At 46.6% G+C, this 21,693-nt stretch overlaps 1 protein-coding gene and 1 long non-coding RNA gene across 2 annotated transcripts in view; one reads left to right on the forward strand and one right to left on the reverse strand.

Annotated features, from left to right (window-relative positions):
• Positions 1 to 10,887, reverse strand: part of LOC308577107 — a 134,469-nt gene extending 123,582 nt beyond the window's left edge. The window contains exons 1-2 of the long non-coding RNA XR_014003446.1: positions 10,438 to 10,887; positions 9,638 to 10,307 (exon numbers count right to left, since the gene is read on the reverse strand). This is a non-coding gene — a long non-coding RNA (uncharacterized lncRNA). The remainder of the gene's footprint in view (positions 1 to 9,637; positions 10,308 to 10,437) is intronic.
• SNX30 (sorting nexin family member 30) overlaps positions 1 to 21,693 on the forward strand; it is a 48,048-nt gene that overhangs the window by 5,780 nt on the left and 20,575 nt on the right. Inside the window, exon 2 of the mRNA XM_081176509.1 lies at positions 16,461 to 16,649. Within this exon, the coding sequence (XP_081032635.1) occupies positions 16,461 to 16,649 (189 nt within the window). The remainder of the gene's footprint in view (positions 1 to 16,460; positions 16,650 to 21,693) is intronic.

The raw sequence follows: 21,693 nt of genomic DNA on the forward strand, positions 1-21,693 counted from the left end.
ACATGCGCAGAAGCGCAAAATGGCTTCACATGCATGCGCAGAAGTGGTGAATTGAAACCCACGTGTGCGCAGACGCGCCACTGCGGGTTGCACTCTTTTCATGTTGCGAACGGGCCTCCGAAACGGATCCAATTCGCAACCAGAGGTACCAATGTATATGTATTTTCTTTAACTGTTTGACATTTTTGTGTCCTTTGGTTATTTATTATAATTCACCCAGGGAATTTTATGTTATGAGGCTGCATAGAAAGATGTAAAATGGGACATGACATGAAGTGGCTGGTGGGAGTCCTAACGGTTAGGATTGAGCAACCCTTCACCCTTGTTGTTTCTGTCTTGGGAACTGCAAATAATATTCATGGGACAATGAAGTTGCTATTATTAGGCTAGGGTTATCTCTAAGTGTGTTAAAAGTGTAGTCCCCCCCCCCAAGAGACCTCCTAATAGTCATGATGACCTACAAAACAAAGGTGTCTGGCTTGAAGGAACCCTCAGCCAACCATTTGCTAACTTCTGGGAAAGTCTCTGTCCTGTGGAAACTGGTAAGGTAAAGGTAAAGGGACCCCTGACCATTAGGTCCAGTCGTGGCCGACTCTGCGGTTGCGGCGCTCATCTCACTTTATTGGCTGAGGGAGCCGGCATACAGCTTCCGGGTCATGTGGCCAGCATGACTAAGCCGCTTCTGGCAAACCAGAGCAGCGCATGGAAATGCCGTTTACCTTCCCGCTAGAGCGGTACCTATTTATCTACTTGCGCTTTGATGTGCTTTCAAACTGCTAGGTTGGCAGGAGCAGGGACCGAGCAATGGGAGCTCACCCCATTGCGGGGATTCAAACCGCTGACCTTCTGATCGGCAAGTCCTAGGCTCTGTGGTTTAACCCACAGCGCCACCCGCATCCCTACATGGAAACTGGTAGGGAGGAGCAATTTGTTCTGGAGCAGCTTGGTGTGTACAAGGGATACATATGCAACAGCACTGAGATACCTGCCATCTCTTGCACGTGTCAAGTGTACAGTGTGTGTACATATGCTCCCATACTTTCAATGGCTGATTTTGAAACAAGTAGTTTCTGTTTCAGTCGGTGTAGCACAGTGGCATTTAGCAACTCATGTATGAACTGGGAGGTCCCCAGCTGAAATGCATTTCCATCAAACTTGCAAGCTATTCTTCAGCAAGCTGTTCTGTTGGCCTCCACCCATAATAAGGGCAAAAATACTGGTGCACCTTACTGAATTGTTCCAAGGAGCCATGAGACCGTGTCTGTGAAATGCTCTGAAGTATCTAATGCAGCCGTTTCCAGACTTCAGTGTCTGTATGTTTGCACCACTTGAATTTTGCTGGGAGCCTTGGCGCATCTCTGAATTAGCTTCTTTCTCCAGTGGCGGCATCATCATCAAAACCAGCACAGCATTAGGAAAGTCTTGTACCTCCTAGGACAGAGTGCTGAGAAGGGCTCTCTGAACAGGTGTGTAGTAGAGAAAGAATTGTAGACAGCGCCAGCATATTGTGAAAAATCACAAGCCCTCAGTCCTTTGCTAGCCACTCTGTTGGATAAAATTGAACCTTGTCAAAATGGCCTTGAATCTCCATTGGCAAAAAGAATTAAGTGCAGGGCAAAATACTGAAACAAATTATTTTTAACTGATCCGCAGGTTTTCTACAGAGCACCCACATGGGAGCTCAATTCCATGAGCCACTTGTTTGAAACCTCTGATCGAAGGCAGTCTGCAAATGCTGAGTTGTACTGGCCCTTCTTGCATGTCTACTCCTAATCATGCGAAAGGGAAGCAAGATTGCACTATCGTGCTAAACAGGCAGCAGTGGGGTTTGCAGAGTGCAGAATGTATGGGCGCAGCCAGGACCCACAGCACCCACTTCCTCTCCATACACTTAGTATAAGCATGAAGGCAACTTGCGAAATGGGCTTGTGTCTTGTGTTGAGCTGCCACTCACAGCCCTAGTGTCTGGCTTATCAAGAGACTTGCTGTAGCTAACCACTTACTCATAAGAACTTGCAGCAACTGCAAGGCATGATGATGAATGGCAACATCTTTAGGGTTTTTATTTCATCTTTTGCTTTCTAAGTGTACATTCCCTGTCAACAACACACACACCGAAACACTGCATGTAACCTTTCTGGTGAAGGTGTTTGTGGGAGTTTAATCTCCCTGGACTTGCATGTCAGCAGTACAGTGGTACCTCAGGTTAAGTACTTAATTCGTTCTAGAGGTCCGTTCTTAACTTGAAACTGTTCTTAACCTGAAGCACCACTTTAGCTAATGGGGCCTCCTGCTGCTGCTGCGCCGCCGGAGCCTAATTTCTGTTCTTATCCTGAAGCAAAGTTCTTAACCTGAAGCACTATTTCTGGGTTAGTGGAGTGTGTAACCTGAAGTGTATGTAACCTGAAGCGTATGTAACCCGATGTACCACTGTATGTTGTTTATTGAAGAGTTTAGATCTAATTTGTAATGTCATGAGGCCTTGTATTTATGTGCTGGCCTGGTAGTCATAGGCTAGGTATAGGCGAAGGGGATGATGGAGGAGGAGGAGGAGTGGAGCAATCTCTCTTCCTCTTCTGCACCCAGCATAGACACTGGGCTATAACAGGCAGGAAGGCCCAGCCCTGAACATCCAGTGTAGAAGGGAAGTGTTTCATCCCACCATGCAGCAGGCTAGTGATTTGGGGGATGTGGGGAAGAAGTATTAGAAACTAGGATAGAAAAGCTATTTGCCACATGGCTCCTGCGACCTTGGAAATAGAAAGTCTAGTCGCCATTTTGTCATTTTACAGATGTGACTTACGCAGCGGCACGGGAAGCGGTGCAGCAACCCTACTTGGGAGTCAGGTAGAGAGGCATTTCTCCTCCTGCACCCTCAGCATCAGCAGCGGCAATTTTCTTCTTGAGTCTCAGTCTCCATACATGACAAGAAGGCTTCTTGAAGTGTTCACGTTCTGGCAATCCCCAGTCGCAAAATGCACCTGGTGCCTGGCTAATTTCCAACACTGGAGCAGTTGAATACAGTTTGGGCTTATTTACAAGTCTGTCCTAAACTGTATAAAATTAATGCCCTTCCTTTATACAGGTATTAAGATGCCCACAGACTTGACAACCACTTAAATATTGTGATTGCTGTATTTCTAATCAAATGCACAAAATAGCTGCGAATTTAGCTGAATAAGCACTCTGGCTAATTCTCCCACCCCTTTTTATACAGGCTATCAGTTGTTACTAATGATAACAATATGTCATCTAGTAGCAGTCAGTTTCTCTTGGAATGCCATTTGGCCAATGGGAGGGCAAGTACTGCTGTGCTGAAGTCCTGCTTATGGGTTTTCCAAAGGGTATGTGGTTGACCGGTATGAAAACAGAATGCTGGACTAGATGGGTATTTGGTCTGATTCAGCAGGGCTGTTACATTCTTGCAGGCTAGAATTTTACATTTGAAATTGAAATACTACCTGCTCCTTCAGATTTCTTTTGCCAAGTGGGCATTTTGACAATTGATGATCCAATAGCTATTGCATCAACTTCCAAGGCTCCATACGGTTGTCTGTGATGTGAAAATAGGAGAAGATACAAAGCAGCGACTGGCTTGTGCGTTAGGCAAAGTGATAATTCATGTGCTGTCAAGGTTGGCTGCTTAGCTTTTATCAGGTTGAATTACTTCCCTGTACCTTTAAAACGTTACAGTAGCTTCCTCCATATTGATATTGGCTAAAGAGGATAAAGTTGATTAACTGCAGATTGTTCTTGGGTGCAGTCCAGTGGAAGATCTATAATTTTAAAAGCCGTAGGGATATCTTAAGGGTTTTCCCCTGACTTGTGGAATAAAAGCATTGAAGTGGGCCCGTTACAGGAAAATGAATCTTTTTATGTAAGTGCAGTGGCACTACATAATTTCATTTTTTTTAAAATATTGAAAAACTTGAGGCTTCTTTTGAAGAATGGTCTTCTGAGATGCTTCAGAATGGTGGTTGTGTGCATCATAGTCATTACACTGGTTTAGATGAACACCCTAACTGGTCTTGTCCACTTCAGTCCTGGTGTTAAAGCAGGCTTCCTCAACCTCCAACCTTCCTCCTTCCAGATGTTTTTGGCCTACCACTCTCATGATCCCTAGCTAGCAGGACCAGTGGTCAGGGATGATGGGAACTGTAGTCTCAAAACATCTGGAGGGCCGAGGTTGAGGAAGCCTGTGTTAAAGAATTACGAAGGACTTTTGGCTTCCCAAATAGGAGTAAGCTTGGATCTCCACGAGTCTCCAGTTTATTGCAGTGCAGTGGATGATATTTGGATGTGGCTTGATTTCAGACTGCAGAACTGTTCCCGTTCCATATGGTAATGGATTTATGTATTGGGTGGGTTATTTCCCATATTGGCACCAGGAGCACTGCTTGGATGGTGGAGAGACAAGCATAGAGAGTACTCACATCATCTGAACTAGTTGCGATCTGTAAACTCTTGTTGCATCATGAGATTCAGCCGTAGAGGCATAATTCTACAGAAGCCACCAGTCTGCAGAGGTGATTTATGAATCTGGGCTGAACATGAACCTCATGAAGCTTTATGAATGAGTGGTGATATTTTAGCCTAATCTAATCTTGCGGATATGTTGGAATAAATTAAGAACCGTGTGGCGCATGTTTTCGCCTTAAACTTCTAGGGATATTATGATTGGCAAGTGAAATCTGCTCATCTGAAGCAATTCATTCACTGCCATACAATTTTTTTTAATGACCATTGCCTGTCACAGCTTGTTTCACTTTAACCAAATGGCTAATACAGCTTTGCTTCCCCTCCCTCTACTTGGATTTGGGATGGAGTTGGGAGACCATTAGTCCATCATGGGAGAGAAAGATGTGAGGTGCTGTCACTGGATATTTTAAAGTGCAAATTATTGTGTAATAGGCTTGGGAAATCTTGACGGAGTTAAATTATGTTGTGGAACCGCTTGGCACATTATTCTGCTTCACTTCATTCATGTTTCAATAAAGTCATGCTGGTTTTTACATCCTGTTCCTTAAATAATTCGCTTAGACGTTTCATTGATTGCAGCGGAGCTTGATTTCTAATTGTGTTATTAGAGTTAACAGTTTTCACCCGTAACAACGGAATTCAGAATGGTGGAAATGACTGATAAGGGAAGCCAGGACAGAAATGTCTTCACAGACACAAAATCAACTTACAAAATTCACTGTCCCAAGATAAGGTAAAGGTAAAGGACCCCTGGATGGTTAAGTCCAGTCAAAGGCAACTATGGGGTTGAGGTGCTCATCTTGCTTTCAGACCGAGGGAGCTGGCGTTTGTCCACAGGCAGCTTTCCGGGTCATGTGGCCAGCATGACTAAACCGTTTCTGGCGCAACGGAACACCGTGATGGAAAACCAGAGCGCACAGAAATGCCGTTTACCTTCCCACTACAGCGGTACCTATTTATCTACTTGCACTGTTGTGCTTTTGAACTGCTAGGTTGGCAGGAGCTGGGACAGAGCAACGGGAGCTCACCCCGTCGTGTCCCATGATAACGATACTGACTGTGAAATTGGACAGTGTTTTTTTTTTAAAGTAGACTAATTCATGACATGGAGCCTATTTGTTCAGAGGTAGTTCACATCTTAAGCTCAAATGCTGAGGACAAACGGGGAAGGTTGCTGCTTTTATAATCTGGGAGCTTTCCGGGGAAAATCTGCATAATAAGAATAACTTTACTTAAGCCTATTGCAGTCATACTGTTCTTGGGGGCAAAATAAACTAACACTCTTAGTAGAGATATCTCGTGCTTGAAAGGAATTTCCCAAGATGGTGCACATATTCAGATTTCCAGAGGCTAACTGCTGATGTCACCCATTGGGCAAAACAGTCCATTGGAACTTTTCCTCCTCCATGGTAGACTCATAGAGTTGGAAGGGACCAATGCAGGAATCTTTCATCCAACGTGGGGCTCGATCCCACAATCCTGAGATTAAGAGTCTCATGCCCTATTGACTGAGCCAACTTAGAAAGAGGAGTGGCTTCTCATTTCGCGTTGCACTTTTTTAAAGAAGATGGCAGTGAGGTACTGCTAGTGTTTCATGCACAACCCCCTGCTGAGGTCCAGCGCTGAGGGTCTTCTGATGATTCCCTCATTGCGAGATGTGAGCCAGGCAGAGGGCTTTCTCGGTAGTGGCGCCTGCCCTGTGGAATGCCCTCCCATCAGATATCAAGGAAATAAACAACTACAGTCATACCTCGGGTTACAGACGCTTCAGGTTGCGTGTTTTCAGGATATGGACGCACGGAAACCTGGAAGTACCGGAACGGGTTACTTCTGGGTTTCGGCGCATGCGCAGAAGCACCAAAACATGCTTTGCGCATGAGCAGATGCGCCGAATCGCAACCTGTGCATGCACAGATGTGACGCTGCGGGATGCGAATGTGCCTCCCACACAGATTATGTTCGCAACCCTAGCGTCCACTGTATCTGACTTTTAGAAGACATCTGAAGGCAGTCCTGTTTAGGGAAGTTTTTAATGTCTGATATTTTATTGCATTATCATTATCATTATCATTAATTCTGTTGGGAACCGCCTAGAGTGGCTGAGGAAACCCAGCCAGATGGACGGAGTATAAATAATAAATTATTATTGTTTATTTTGGGCTCCTTAGTGCTGGGGAGCAGCAGGCAGATGGATGGATGGCAGTCCTGCCTGAGGAGGAATCCAACTGATAAAATAATATCTTTCACCCAGGCCATCATTTTTAAAAGTAGCAGCTATCAACACAAGGTTTAAGTGGTAGAATAGAACTGGGTGCAGTGAAGAGAATCTCGCACATTTGTGACTGATGTTCTTCTTTGCCACTTAAATCCAAAGCAATGCGCCAGGTGGCATGATGGCAGCCTCTGCCTGGTATTTAATGAGTGTCAAGTCTGCCTGTGTCATTGAAGGATTGTATGTGACGGATGCAAACGTTTTAGCACTGCGGCAGAATCCTCTTTCTATTAATAAAAGGATTTCAGGGTAACACTGCAATCCCTCTCTCCCCCTGTGCTTGTTTTGGAGAAATGGGCTTTTTCTTCTTCTTCTTCTCAGCAAATCTGCTAACCTCTGGGATAACTTACGTAATGTGGGCAGTCGAGGGCTGACAAATCCTACGCATGAGCCAGAAAAGGCAGGGGTGGTAGTACTCGAATAAGGGAGCATATGAGCTGTATGCGATGTAAAAAGGGTTATTCAAACTTGCAATTAATATAGGAGCCGAGGGAAGAAGCTGAACATCAGTTCCGTAGTTTGTGGTACTAAATTATTTTTGATGCATGCAGCACCAAGGCAAGGCAACAATTTGTGATCTTTTGGAACTGTTTATGTTTGTGTTGCTATATTTCAAGCATTGAAAATCGAGACAGGAAAGTTGTTGAGCTTATTTTGGCAAAGCTCTTGAGCAGGAGCCAGCAAACTTTTTCAGCAGGGGGCTGGGACTTTGTGTGGGGCCGGACTATATTTTGAAATTATTATTTTTTTAAAAAAATGAATGAATTTCTATGCCCCACAAATAACCCAGAGATTCATTTTAAAGAAAAGGGCACATTCTATTTCTGTAAAAACACGCTGATTTCCGGACCGTCTGCAGGCCAGATTTAGAAGGCAATTGGGCCGGATCTGGCCCCCGGGCCTTAGTTTGCCTACCCATGTTCTTGAGCAACATTGCAAAAAAGAGAGAGGGTCTATTTCTAAGGAAAGTCAGCACTGCTGACATGGGCTGGCATATGTCCTGATTTTCCGAGACATTGCAGTATTCTGGATATGTCCAGGACATTCTGGACGTAGGGCGACCCTGTGCCTATATTAGATGTAAAACTAGTGAATCTGTCTCCTCTTGGCCAGGTACAAACTAAGGTGCCATTTGCGTGCAATGCTAACTCATGATTTAGTAGTACATAGAGAATCCTCAGTGAGCCTGAACATAGCATTGGGCTTGCATGCTGCTCCCCTGCTTCGTGTGTGCCCACCCAGAAGGAGGACATTACCAGAGTTTAATTCTACTTACCAAAGAATCCTGGTGTCCTAATAATTAACAAACCACAGTTCCCAGGTTTTTGAGAGGGAAGTCATGACTGTTAATGTGGTATAAAGGTAAAGGGACACCTGACCATTGGGTCCAGTGGTGGATGACTCTGGGGTTGTGGTGCTCATCTCACTTTACTGGCCGTGGGAGGGTCATGTGGCCAGCATGACTAAGCCACTTCCGGCAAACCAGAGCAGCACACGGAAACGCCATTTACCTTCCTGCCGGAGCGGTGCCTATATATCTACTTGCACTTTCACATGCTTTCGAACTGCTAGGTTGGCAGGAGCGGGGACCGAGTAATGGGAGCACACCCTGTGGCGGGGATTCGAACCACCGACCTTCTGATTGGCAAGTCCTAGGCTCTGTGGTTTAACCCACAGCGTCACCCGCGTCCCTAAAGTGGTATAGGAGTTCTTTAAATGCAGGGCTTTTTCTCAGCTGGAACTGAGTTCCGGGACCACTCAATTGGGTGCCATTGCCATTATGAGAGAACAAGGGAGTTGTTCATGGTGAGTTCTCTTTTTCAAGAAAAATAGCACTGTTTAAATGTATGCTGTTGATGTGACCACAGTGAGAAATTGGGGTAACTTTTGTTGTTTAAAACTTAATAGAAGATGCTCTCTTATGAAACAGTTATTTCTGTGCTTGGAGTTGTCTTAAATACATTGCACTTGGCATATGACAAATAGCCTTTCCGCTCCTTCTGAACTTGCAGTCTTGCCTTCTGGGGGTTATAGGTAGCTAGAGAGTTTGAAGTAGAGGATCCTTCTGGTTATATCCCACTTCTACTCTTCCATAATGGTTGCGAGGAAGGAGGGAAGATTAGCCACTAAGAGACACAGAGTGCACATTGGGGCTAAGCAGATGCAAAAAATCCAGCTGGCATTTCTTCTTCAAATGTCTCAAATAGGGAGATTTGTATGCTTTTTTCATCTGCCAAATAAAAAAAGACAATTGTGTAACTAAGTTGGGATATTCTAATCAACTCAGAAAAAGTCCAGGTCTGGGTTTGTTTTTTTATAGATGCATAGATGCACTTCTCAAAAGAAAGTGTTGGCTGGTGTTGGGAGGATTTTCTAGATTAGCAGAGGCACTCAACATTCCAAAGGCCCAGATAAGGATTCTGAAATGCAAGCAGAAGTTGGCACAAAATGTTGCAGTGCGGAGCGTTCCTAGAATCATAGAGTTGGAAGGGCCCAAAAGGGTCATCTAGAGCAGTGTTTCCCAACCTTGGATCTTCAGCTGTTTTTGGACTACAACTCCCGTCATCCCTAGCTAGCAAGACCAGTGGTCGGGAAGGCTGGGAATTGTAGTCCGAAAACAGCTGGAGACCCAGGGTTGGTAAACAGGGTTGGTAGAGCAGGCATGGCCAAACTTGGCCCTCCGGATGATTTGGGACTACAACTCCCATCATACCTAGCTAACAGGACCAGTGGTCAGGGATGATGGGAATTGTAGTCCCAAAAATATCTGGAGGTCCAAGTTTGGCCATGCCTGATCTAGAGCAAAAGCCTCCTAGAGGAAAAATCTCTTCGAAAGCTTAGTTTAGTCAGAATCAAGTATACACTTCCAGAGTTAATGTGAAATACATTACTTCTGATAAATGAAACTGTTAGATGGTCGTGAAAATTTGTGTCCCAGGCTTTTTAGACTCATCTACCCATGTACTAAGGGACGCGGGTGGCGCTGTGGTCTAAACCACTGAGCGTCTCAGGCTTGCCGATCAGGAGGTTGGCGGTTCAAATCCCTGCGACGGGGTGAGCTCCTGTTGCTCTGTCCCAGCTCCTGCCAACCTAGCAGTTTGAAAGTACCCCAAAAATGCAAGTAGATAAATAGGTACTGCTCCGGTGGGAAGGTAAACAGCGTTTCTGTGTGCTGCTCTGGTTTCGCCAGAAGCGGCTTAGTCATGGTGGCCATTTGACCCGTAAAAACTGTCTGCGGACAAAAGCCGGCTCTCTTGGCCTGTAAAGTGAGATGAGTGCCACAACCCCAGAGTCATTCATGACTGGACTTAACTGTCAGGGGTCCTTTACCTTTACCTTTTTACCCATGTACTATCTGAATCCAAAGGGGTACATTAGTTTCCAGATGTGAACTTTTTCCTCAGCTCTCCTATCCCAGTATGGAAAGCTTTTATAAATGAAGAATGCTTGCAGTTTTTCTTTTCTTTTCAGGCTGCTGGCAGGCCATACATGATTTGATTGTGTGGGAAGGTGGAATAGTTTGAGGGGTTTTTTAAAGCAACCCAACAATGAATACCTTATGGACTAGTTACAGATTGGTAGCCGTGTTGGTCTGCCATAGTCAAAATAAAAAAAATCCTTCCAGTAGCACCTTAAAGACTTAGTTGGTCTTTAAGGTGCTACTGGAAGGAATTTTTTTATTTTACCTTATGGACTAGAAACCCTTTTGGCCTTATTTGCCTAGCGGTACTAAAAATGAAGCTTGTTTACTCTTAAGAATTAATAGCACATGTATACAACACAGCAGCACATCTGCATCATTCATAAATTCTCAGATGAGCTGGCATTTATAGAAGAGAAATACAGGGAAATAAAAGTCAGAAAAGACCAGTTGAACTCCTTCCCATTCCTGTTGCCACAACACTCCATGTTCTGATAACAAATACTTTCATGCATCTCTATCTTGTCTCGTTTTCTGTAAACAACTTGTGTTTTTTCAGATAATTCTATCTTTTGCAAGAGCCAGGAAAAAATTGTAGGTATGTGTTTTGAGACATGAAGAATAATCCTTTTGTATTCCCCATGCAGTTCTATGTAGTTATGCCATTTATTACAGTCATACCTCGGGTTACAGACGCTTCAGGTTGCGCACCGTGCTGAACCCAGAAGTACCAGAACGAGTTACTTCTGGGTTTTGGCGCTTGCGCATGCGCAGGAACACTGAATTGCAACCCGAGCATGCGCAGACGCGGCGCTGCGGGTTGCGAATGCTGCGGGTTGCGAACGTGCCTCCCACATGGATCACGATCGCAACCCAAGCATCCACTGTACTTAGAAAACACCCAAATTCTACAAGCAGGTCCAAGAATTCATTAATATTAAAGAAAAAACACCACCTTCAGTTGACTGCTAAGAAGTGTTGGGTCAAATCTGAATCATGCATGTTTGTCCAAAATGGTGTGGTAATGCTACCGTCTTACAGAATGTGCTAAATTAATATAGAGAGCACTGTGACTCCAATAACAGACCAAGTATGACTTTCTCCTACTTTGGGGGGAAGGTGCAGCCCCCCCAAGTTACTGGTACTGAAATAAACTACTAACAGTGCAATTCAATGCAAGATGCATAATTCTATAACTAACCTTCACTTGATGAAATATAGCCATTTTAAATGTCAGTTGTGCATTTTGATTCAGCAGGTTTTAAAATTAGAATTCAAAATTTTCAGGACTTTAAGTTCACAACTGGAAAAGTTTTAATGACATGGCGGCTTCTGATCAAGTGTTTCCTGCAGTTCAGGGCATTATTTTTGTGGAAAACCAAGCATGAGGGTAGTTTGTGGCAGAGAAAAACTGCACACTCCTTAATAGGGATAGCATGAAGACAAGGACACAGCCTATAAATACATGAGTGATAAGCATCTGCTGTCCTCAAAGTTTATCTTGTGGTTTATTGTTTAGCAAAGACCATCTTTTTGTGTCTGTGTGTTCCAAGAATACATAACTTGGTGAGGCTTTTTCTCTCGTCCTCATTTGAACCTTGGGTAGCTTAATTTAAATAACAACTGGCTTCAGACTCTTGTTTTTTGCTGTAAACATACTGCAAATTGCGAGCAGGATTTGAAATAGGAGCAGCGGTAGAAGGTTTTATACGAAACAGAAGAATGTGTCTTTGGAGAAATGTTTATTAGAATGCAACGTGTAAATGGGATGGGATTAAGAACATCTCAGAGGGAAAGGCAGAAAGCCAAAAGTTTAAAGAGACGTGTATACCAAATTTGGAATCTGGAATATATTTTTCACTCTATAGGACGCACTTTTTCCCCTCCAAAAATTAAGGGGAAATGTTTGTGCATCTTATGGAGCGAATGCAGGCTCCTTGGCTTCAGCGAAAGCAACGCGAAGCCTCCAAAGCACAGAGGGAGCGCTCCCTCCGTGCTCTGGAGGCTACACGTTGCTTTCGCTGAAGCCTGGAGAGCGAGAGGGGTTGGTGTGCACCGACCCCTCTCGCTCTCCAGGCTTCAGGGATAGCCACCTGAAGCCTTTGGAGCGCAGCGGGACCTCGCGCTGCGCTCCAAAGGCTTCGGGTGGCTATCCCTGAAGCCTTTGGAGCGCAGCGGGAACTCACGCTGCGCTCCAAAGGCTTCGGGGTTAGCTGCACAAAGCCTCAGCAGGGCAGCGGTGTGCCTTCACACCGCTGCCCTCCGGAGGCTTTGCGGGCTGTCCAAGAAGCCTCCACAGGGCACGGGGATGAAGGCTCCCCATGCCCTGCGGAGGTTTCGCGCAAAGCTAGACCAGCTATCCCAGCGGCTATCCCAGAAGCCAGAACAGCAAGAGGCTATCCCAGAAGCCAGGTCCCTCTTGCTGTTCTGGCTTCTGGGATTCAGATTTTTTTTCTTCTGGTTTCCTCCCCCCTGAACTAGGTGTGTCCTATCGTCTGGTGCGTCCTATAGAGTGAAAAATACGGTATATACCGTATTTTTCGCTCTATTGGACGCACCGTACCACAGGACGCACCTAGTTTTTAGAGGGGGAAATCAAGGAAAAAAATATTATTCCCCCCCCCCAGCCCCAAAGAGCAACGGACAGGCTGCATGCAGCCTGTCCACTTCTCCCAGAGCTTCTCGGGGCTGCGGGGGAAGCCCGGGTTCCCCCCCCCCAGCCCCAAAGAGCAAAGAAGCCAAGACAGCGCGTGGGATCCATAGCCGCGCAACCTCTTCAGCCAGGAGCTAAACCTCTCCAGTGCAGCTAAAGAAGACAAGGCAGCAAGCGCGATCCATCCCGCTCACTGCCTTGGCTTCTTCTTTAGCCTTGCACAGCATCTTTAGTCTTGCGCAACGGGATGGATTGCGCCCGCTGTCCACCGGGGCTGGACTAGATGACTCCTGGGGTTCCCTTCCAACCCTGCAATTCTATGACCTCGGAAGGTGTTTGGGGTCTCCACCACTGGAGGCTTTTAAGCAGCAGTTGGGGGACCATCTGCCTGGCGTTCTTTAGCTGTTATTCCTACATTGTGAGGGGGCTGGGCTAGATGACCCTTGGGTGGCCCTCCCAACTCTATACAGTCCTACAGTTCTGCGGCAGGAGATCCACAGCCACTTCACACAATGCCCACTCCCAATTTTCATCTGAGAGACATGTGTCTCTCAGTACCCCCCTACCTGCCACACTTCCCCCACCCCACTTAAACTGAGGGAATTTCTGCCCAGAGAAACTCCCAGCAATCAAGGAGGAGGAATCCGCTGCAGCCGTGAGCAGCGGAGGATCCATGGTCCCCTTCCTTCTCTCCTCCGTAGTTGCTTTGAAGCAGGAAAGTGGGAGAGGAGCTGCTTACACGAGTGTAAACTGCCCCCCTCCCACTTTCCTGCTTCAAAGCAATTACGGAGGAGGAATCCACTGCAGCCTCGAGCAGCAGAGGATCCATGGTCCCCTTCCTTCCCTCCTCCGTAGTTGCTTTGAAGGAGGAAAATGGGAGAGGAGCTGCTTACACGAGTGTAAGCTGCTCCCCTCCCACTTTGCTGCTTCAAAGGGAGCCCGGGAGGAGGGAATCTGCTGCAGCCTCGAGCAGCGAAGAGGATCCATGGGTCCCCTCTTTCCCTCCTCCGTGGTTGCTTTGAAGCAGGAAAGTGGGAGAGGAGCTGCTTACACGAGTGTAAACTGCCCCCCTCCCACTTTCCTGCTTCAAAGCAATTACGGAGGAGGAATCCGCTGCAGCTTCGAGCAGCGGAGGATCCATGGTCCCCTTCCTTCCCTCCTCCGTAGTTGCTTTGAAGGAGGAAAGTGGGAGAGGAACTGCTTACACGAGTGTAAGCTGCTCCCCTCCCACATTGCCGCTTCAAAGGGAGCCCGGGAGGAGGGAATCTGCTGCAGCTTCCCCCAACTCCCGCAGAAGCCGCCCGCTCTTTAAAGGGGCTGCGCGGCTTCTCCTGGCTTTTCTGGGAGGTGGGGGGATTCCCCCACCTCGTAGAAAAGCCCGCAGGAGCCGCGCAGCCTTTAAAGAGGGCGCCGCTCTTGGGGGCTTTTCCCCCAGGAGGGAGAAGGGACTGCTGCAGCCAGTCAGTCCCTTCTCCCTCCTAGAGAAAAGCCCGCAAGAGCGCACGAAGCTTGTGAGCGGCTCTTGAGGGCTTTTCCCGCCTGCCTCCCCCCTGCATTCGCTCCATAGGACGCACACACATTTTCCCTTGCTTTTTAGGAGGGAAAAAGTGCGTCCTATGGTGCAAAAAATACGGTATGTTAAGATTTTAAAGCTTAATAAAAAATTGACTACTGAGTACTAGGTCTTCAGTGCATCACTAAGCTTGTTTACTCAGAAGGCCTGTGCTCAAAGGGGCTTACTCTCTTGTAAGTGTGTTTTGCTCTGGAGCTGTTGTCTCTCAAAGAGCTTGTGCTTCTGAACTTCTAGAACATAAAGGTTTTGCTGTGGGGTGGAACCTGGGAGTTCCTGTCGCAGAAGAGTGAGTTGCAGAAACTGTTGTGGGTGATACTGATAAAGATGCCAAAGATATCGAGGTTCACCACTTAACTTGTACACAAGTAGGTAGCACAGAGGAGAGACACCACGATTTAACATCTTGCAATGAACCTGCAGGAGGGGTAGTTAACTTGGTACCCTCCAGATCAGGGCCAGATTTGGGTTTGATGAGACCCTAAGCTACTGAAGCCCTTTATATGTCCAGCTGTCCTTTGTCAACAAATTGCCCCTTTTATTGTGTGTGTGTTGAATATATTCTATGTGGAAATTTATGGACCTAATAGGTATCTAAAGCCATTTGCCCATGTTGCCATGCAACCAGTCCATGCAGAATGTCGGCACCCTATATATAGAAATGAGCAAACCAGTGATATTTTAGGGAGCAGGCTGGCAGGCAGGGCCCATTACTTACATCATAGGAGCCTACACAACACAAAACACTGTTGCCCTATGTAGGTTTTATTTTATTTGTTTTTTATCTTACATTTTGGAAATGTACATCCACTTGTTTTTTTCCTTTAATTTTTTTGGGGGGCCCCAAGAGAGTCGGGCCCTAAGCTGTAGCTTGTTTAGCTTATATGTAAATCCGGTACTGCTCCAGATGTTGCTGGACTACAACTCCCATCACGCCCCACCCCATTTGCCAAGGTGATTGAGACTGATGGGAGTTGGAGTTCAGCAACATCGGGCGGGCACGATATTGGCTGCCTTTGCTCTTCAGTATGAAAGATCTGACACACACACTCAGAGTACTTCAGAGGGGGTGCTGCTTGCATTCGTGACTATCAAATGCATTTTCGGATGTGTCCAGGGAATACTGAAGTGCTTTCTCAAAAATGCTGGCTTCAATTCAGCAAACAGAGCTTGAAAGGCTTAATGCTAGGCTTGTGGAATTTAAGAATGGGCGGCAGCAAATACTACAGCAGGACTTGGTAAAATATACTGCATTCTGAATATCCAGATACTTTCCCCAGCTATGGTGGAAGGCCATAAAAAAGGAGCTGCAAGAACTGAGTACCTAAAAAACCTGGGCTTTGTTTTTGTGAACTTCTGTACAGTCATACCTTGGGTTGAAGTAGCTTCGGGATAAGTATTTTCGGGCTGCGTGCTGCGGCGACCCAGAATAATGGAGCACGTTACTTCTGGGTTTCGCCGCTCGCGCATGTGCAGATGGTCAAAATGACGTCACGCACATGCGCGGAAGCAGCAAATCGCGACCCACACTCGCGCAGACGCGGGTTGCATTCGCTTCTGGATGCGAACGGGGCTCCGGAAAGGATCCCGTTTGCATCTGGAGGTACCACTGTATTGCATAGTGTAGTGGTTCAAAGCAGGCAGTGCATAGTTTGACTCTCCTCCAATATGAACTCACTTGCTTCCATCTGTTGTGGGGAGTCATTGTAAGGATCACAACAGAGTTGTATTTCCTAGAATCATAGAATTGTGGAGTTGGAAGGGGACCTTGAGGGTCATCTAGTCCAACCCCCTGCAATGCAGGAATTATTTGCCCCATGTGAGGCTCGAACCCACAACCCTGGGATTAGGAGCCTCATTCTCTACAGCGCTGAACAATGAAGCATATACATGCTAAGTATGGCTAGCCAAGCATGGAGGGGTTCAGCAAAATGAATTGGTTTTTTGAACCACTTACCCAGTTTGCCTTTGTGGGTGATGCTTTTAAAAATCAGAAATGGATTCTTTCTGCTTCTGGTTTCCCTCCTCCTCCTCTTTCACACCTGCCATTTTGCTTTTTTTCCAGGACCTCAGTCTGCCCAATGGTACTCCTGTAGACACTTCAAGCCCAGCCTCTTCTTCCTCACTTCTGAACAGACTGCAGCTGGATGATGACTTGGATGGGGAGATGAGAGACCTCTTTGTCACTGTCGATGATCCTAAGAAACATGTCTGTACGATGGAGACTTATATCACGTACAGGGTCACAACCAAGGTAATGCAATGTAGCTTTCTCCCTGTGCATTGTGGCTTTCAGCTCTGTTCCCTGTTTTGTTTCAGGTCTAGACTAGTTTTCTAGACTAGTAAAGGGTAAAGGGACCCCTGACTGTTAGGTCCAGTCTCGGATGACTCTGGGGTTGCGGTGCTCATCTCACTTTATTGGCCAAGAGAGTTGGCGTACAGCTTCCGGGTCATGTGGCCAGCATGACTAAGCCGCTTCTGGCGAACCAGAGCAGCACACGGAAACGCTGTTTACCTTCCCGCCAGAGCGGTACATGTTTATCTACTTGCACTTTGTGCTTTCGAACTGCTAGGTTGGCAGGAGCAGGGACCGAGCAACGGGAGCTCACCTCGTTGCGGGAATTAGAACCGCCGACCTTCTGATCGGCAAGCCCTAGGCTCTGTGGTTTAACCCACAGCACTACCCGCGTCCCTCTTCTTCTAGACTAGTAGCTGGAATCTTTTGTGAATGGATGAGACCTCACTGAGTAGAGACACTCTTCTTCTGTAGCAGTGTTCAGGCACTAGTAGGGCTGGGCAATATATCAATATATTGTCCAAAACCAGTTTGGAGTCCATATCGTGGTATCAGTTTCATGATTTTTGACGTGGCAATATATTGCAAATAGAATAGAATAGAATAGAATAGATTCTTTATTGTCATTACACAAGTGCAACAATGTACAAAGTGCAACGAAATTGAATGCTGATGTATGTGTGTATGCTATGCAAAAATCACAATGTGGGAAAAATCAGCCAATGCTATATAGCTCAATCCTTATTTCAGACGCGGTATATCACTATATCACAGTGTTTAGCTGGTGATATATCACGATGCTGAAAACCAGATATCGCCCAGCCCTAATACATATTTATATGATGAACAGATGTAAAGAGCCTTGAATGGAGGCATTTTCCTAGAGAATATTTTTTCAGTGGCCCATCTTTAATGTTTGAAGTGCCTTTAATCATATGAGTTAAGTAGCTTTTCTGCTTGTAACCTTGCTATCGCTGAAGCAATTTCTATCTCATGGAATGCAAACTGCAAATAGGCAGCATTACCAAGGATAGGTGGGTTGTCTGACATGAACTGCTAAGCAGCATGGTTGAGATGTACTGCTAAATCAATTGTTTCCTGCAGGATATTTCTTTTTTCCCTTTGTATTGATCGCCTTATGAAACCCACCCCATTCAAGGTTATTTTGCACAACTGGCTTTACATAGTAAGCTCACACTTTTTCATTTCTTTTCTTTTATTAAAGTTTTTCTTTTCTTTTATTAAAGTTTTCTTGGTTTACAAAGGTACGTGCAATGTCTCTTTTTTCAAGTTACATTAGGGTTACCTTAGGAAGAAAAAGAAGGGACGCGGGTGGCACTGTGGGTTAAACCACAGAGCCTAGGACTTGCCGATCAGAAGGTCGGCGGTTCGAATCCCCGCGACGGATTGAGCTCCCGTTGCTCGGTCCCTGCTCCTGCCAACCTAGCAGTTTGAAAGCATGTCAACGTGCAAGTAAATAAATAGGTACCGCTCCAGTAGGAAGGTAAACCGTGCACTGCTCTGGTTCACCAGAAGCGGCTTAGTCATGCTGGCCACATGACCTGGAAGCTGTACGCTGGCTCCCTCGGCCAATAAAGCGAGATGAGCGCCGCAACCCCAGAGTCAGTCACAACTGGACCTAATGGTCAGGGGTCCCTTTACCTTAACCTAGGAAGAAAAAAGGGGAGAAGAGATGGAGGCGGCCATGGTGGGTGGGGGTGGGGTTGGGAGGCAATATTTCTATTTTGCTTAATGTATATGTGGGTTTTTGTGTCAGCGTCGTTTGTGCAGGTTCTCTTTGCTATTCGCTTGGGTTCCTTTGGTGGTGACTGGCTGTGTTGAACTTTGTTTTCATGTGTGAGTGGGGTGGGTGGGTGTTTTTGAATCAGATTACCCATATTGATTCATATCCTGTTGGAGCTCACACCTTATTTGTGGTTCATAGAATCATAGAATTGTTGGAAGGGATACTGGGGGGGGGGGTAATTTGGCCAACCCCCTGCAATGCAGACGCAGGGTGGCGCTGTGGGTAAAACCTCAGCGCCTAAGACTTGCTGATCGTATGGTCGGCGGTTCGAATCCCCGCGGCGCGGTGAGCTCCCGTCTTTCAGTCCCAGCTCCTGCCCACCTAGCAGTTCGAAAGCACCCCTAAGTGCAAGTAGATAAATAGGTACCGCTTTATAGCGGGAAGGTAAACGGCGCTGGCTCCCGGCTCTTAAGTGAGATGAGCACACAACCCTAGAGTCGGACACAATTGGCCCGTACGGGTAGGGGTACCTTTACCTTTACCTTTTACCTGCAATGCAGAAATCTCAGCTAAAGCATCCATGGCAGATGGCCACCCGACCTCTGCTTAAAAACCTCCAAGGAAGGAGAGTCCACCACCTCCTGAGGGAGACCGTTCCACTGTTGAACAGCTCTTACTGTCAGAAAGTTCTTTCTGATGTTTAATTGGAATCTCCTTTCTTGTTCATATGCCTTATTTGTGACTGGGACCGTGTGTGTTTGTGTGTGCACACGTGCACAGTGATGTTGTGTGTAGCCCACATCTACTTCCAAATACTTTGTGACAGGCCTCTCCTCTCACCCATTCAAGTTAGGATGGGTTAGCACATTGCATCAAAGGAAGCTGTCATGCCCACTTTATGGCTTAATATCTGTATTGTATGCCTTTAGCTGTCATGGCTTCTCTGGAAAATCCAGTGTCTAAAGTGACAAGTGTTAAAAAATTCTGTTAGATCTCCAGATTTCTTCCTAGTTTCAAGGAATCCCTGGGGAGAGCTTTAGTCATCTGCTTTATTAAACCCACTTGGCTTTCTCATAGCGCTCAGAACTTGCTTTGTATTGTGTGGTTAATAACATTTGCAGAGCTGTGTTTCTTGCTGAAGATAGTTCTTTGACTTCTAAGTTCCACAGTTTTCTTGACTCACTAGCTTAGAGAGTTTTCTCTCATAGGCATGGGCTATTAGTGTCTATGGTTGAGAGCACACAACTTATTTCACTCTCCCCCTTCTTGCCTCAAGAATGTAAGAATTTTCCAGGTCGTGCTGCCATTGCTGGTGTTCGAAGGTCTTGCATTCATTTGTAGTTTGTGGAATGTGATTCTCCCTCTTCATGAATATTTCTATTGCTTGTATACTTCTGTGTGAAATGAGTACCAGTGCCTTGTATTGGATAATGCCTCTAAACTCACAAGCAATGTATGCTTGTTTTTTGATGGTGTTGTGTGCATAAGCATGAGGGAGTAGAGAATCTTGGCATTCACCTCAGAAATCTTCCTATATAAATTCTTCCATTCATTTTGAACAATTCCTCCCAGTTTGATGGTAGAACAATGGGGGAAGCAGGTTTGCTGCCATCTATCCTGAAAAACTGCAATCTCCACTATGGGTGAAATACTTCGATTTCAGTTGTATCCAACTAAGTTTTACTCAGAAGAGTCCCGCTGAAATTAAAGGACCTAAGTTAGTCATGTCTTTTAATTTTAATGGATTAAATCCAAGTGTGACTGATGTTGGATTAGAACCATTGGTATATGTCAGGGAACTGCCATCAGAGCATCAGGTGGTGGAGGGACTCAGGCAGGATGAAAGAGACTCAACTGCTGAAGCAGGGACCAGCAGGGGGAGGAGTGGGTCTCTGAGGGAATGCGAGCAGGAGGGAGGGCTCAGGGAGGCTTCCAGCGAAAACAGTGGGGAGGTATCGGAGTCTCCCATAGGGAGACCCATACCTCGCAGGAAACTGTCACGCCGTGAGTCCAGGAGACGCGTTTCCGTTAAGGAACTTCTTTGTTGGAAACGCTTCCGCAGACAGCCACTGTCGGACTCTACTAGTGACTAGAGCAGACATGTCTGAGGAGCTCCGTCACACACGGAGGTTTGTGGGGGCGCACAAACTCTGAGGGAGCACGTTTTCACGCACAAGCAGCTAATCAAACCCTCACAGCAGTCCGACAGTCTTTGTACGCTGCCTGTGCAAGAGAAGGCATCATGAGCGAACCAACCGGAACCGGAGGAGCAGGGGCTGGAGCTGGTCCAAGCTTGGAAGATAGATACCGAGCGTTGGAGGTTCAACTGGCCCTGCAGACGGCGAGGCTGGAGGAGAGAAGGGCTCAGGATGCAGACAAGAAGGGGAGAGCCACTCAATTCCCCAGAAAGGTACCAGGATTGGTGCAGAAATTTGGGGGGGACCCCAAGGACTACCATGCTTTTAGGACAGAGATGCAATATGCCCTTAATGTGCAGTTCGATGAGTTCCCTGATGAGGAATCGCGAGTTGCTTTTGTAATTGGGCATCTTGAGAAAGGGGCTAGAGACTGGGTGCGACCCCTAATGGCAACGCACAATGACATACTAAAGGACACAATGAAGTTCTTTCGTGCAATGGATATCATGTTTTCCAGCGATATTGAGGAAGGGGTGGTGCGCAGACAGCTAATGGCTTGTAAGCAGGGGAGTCGATCTGTCCGTGAATATTGGACTGAGTTTACCATGCTGATTCACAGACTGAGTTGGGATTTATCGGCGGCACCCGTTCAAATGCTATTTGAAGAAGGTCTTTCTTCGGGGGTGAAAGACGAGCTGGCACGGAGCCCCAGGGCGGAGTCTATGGATCAGCTGACCAAATCTGCGCTGACCATAGGAGCGCGGCAGGAGGCAAGAGCCTTGGAGAGGCGGGAAGGGAGAGGGGAACGTTGGAAGGAGTTCCGCATTCCAGACATTCCTGAGCCAGCTTTCCCGCCGGCAGAGCCGATGGAAATCGGAACAGCGCGCGCGCGCGCATTTTCAAAAACCAGCGAGGGAGCTAAGAAGGAGGGAAAGGGCCCCCGGAAATGCTATCTCTGCCAACAGCCAGGCCACTTTGCCAGAGTCTGCCCCCAGAGGAAGGAATGGCAAGGGATGGTGGGAGCTGTTGAGGGGGGAGAAGAAGGGGGAGCGGAGCAGGTAAAAGCCAACGCCTGGTTGCCACAATTGGGGCACTGCAGCCAGGCCAAAGAGCAGTG

The sequence above is a fragment of the Podarcis bocagei genome (genome assembly GCF_964188305.1).
Source record: "Podarcis bocagei genome assembly, chromosome: 17".
NCBI lineage: Eukaryota > Metazoa > Chordata > Lepidosauria > Squamata > Lacertidae > Podarcis > Podarcis bocagei.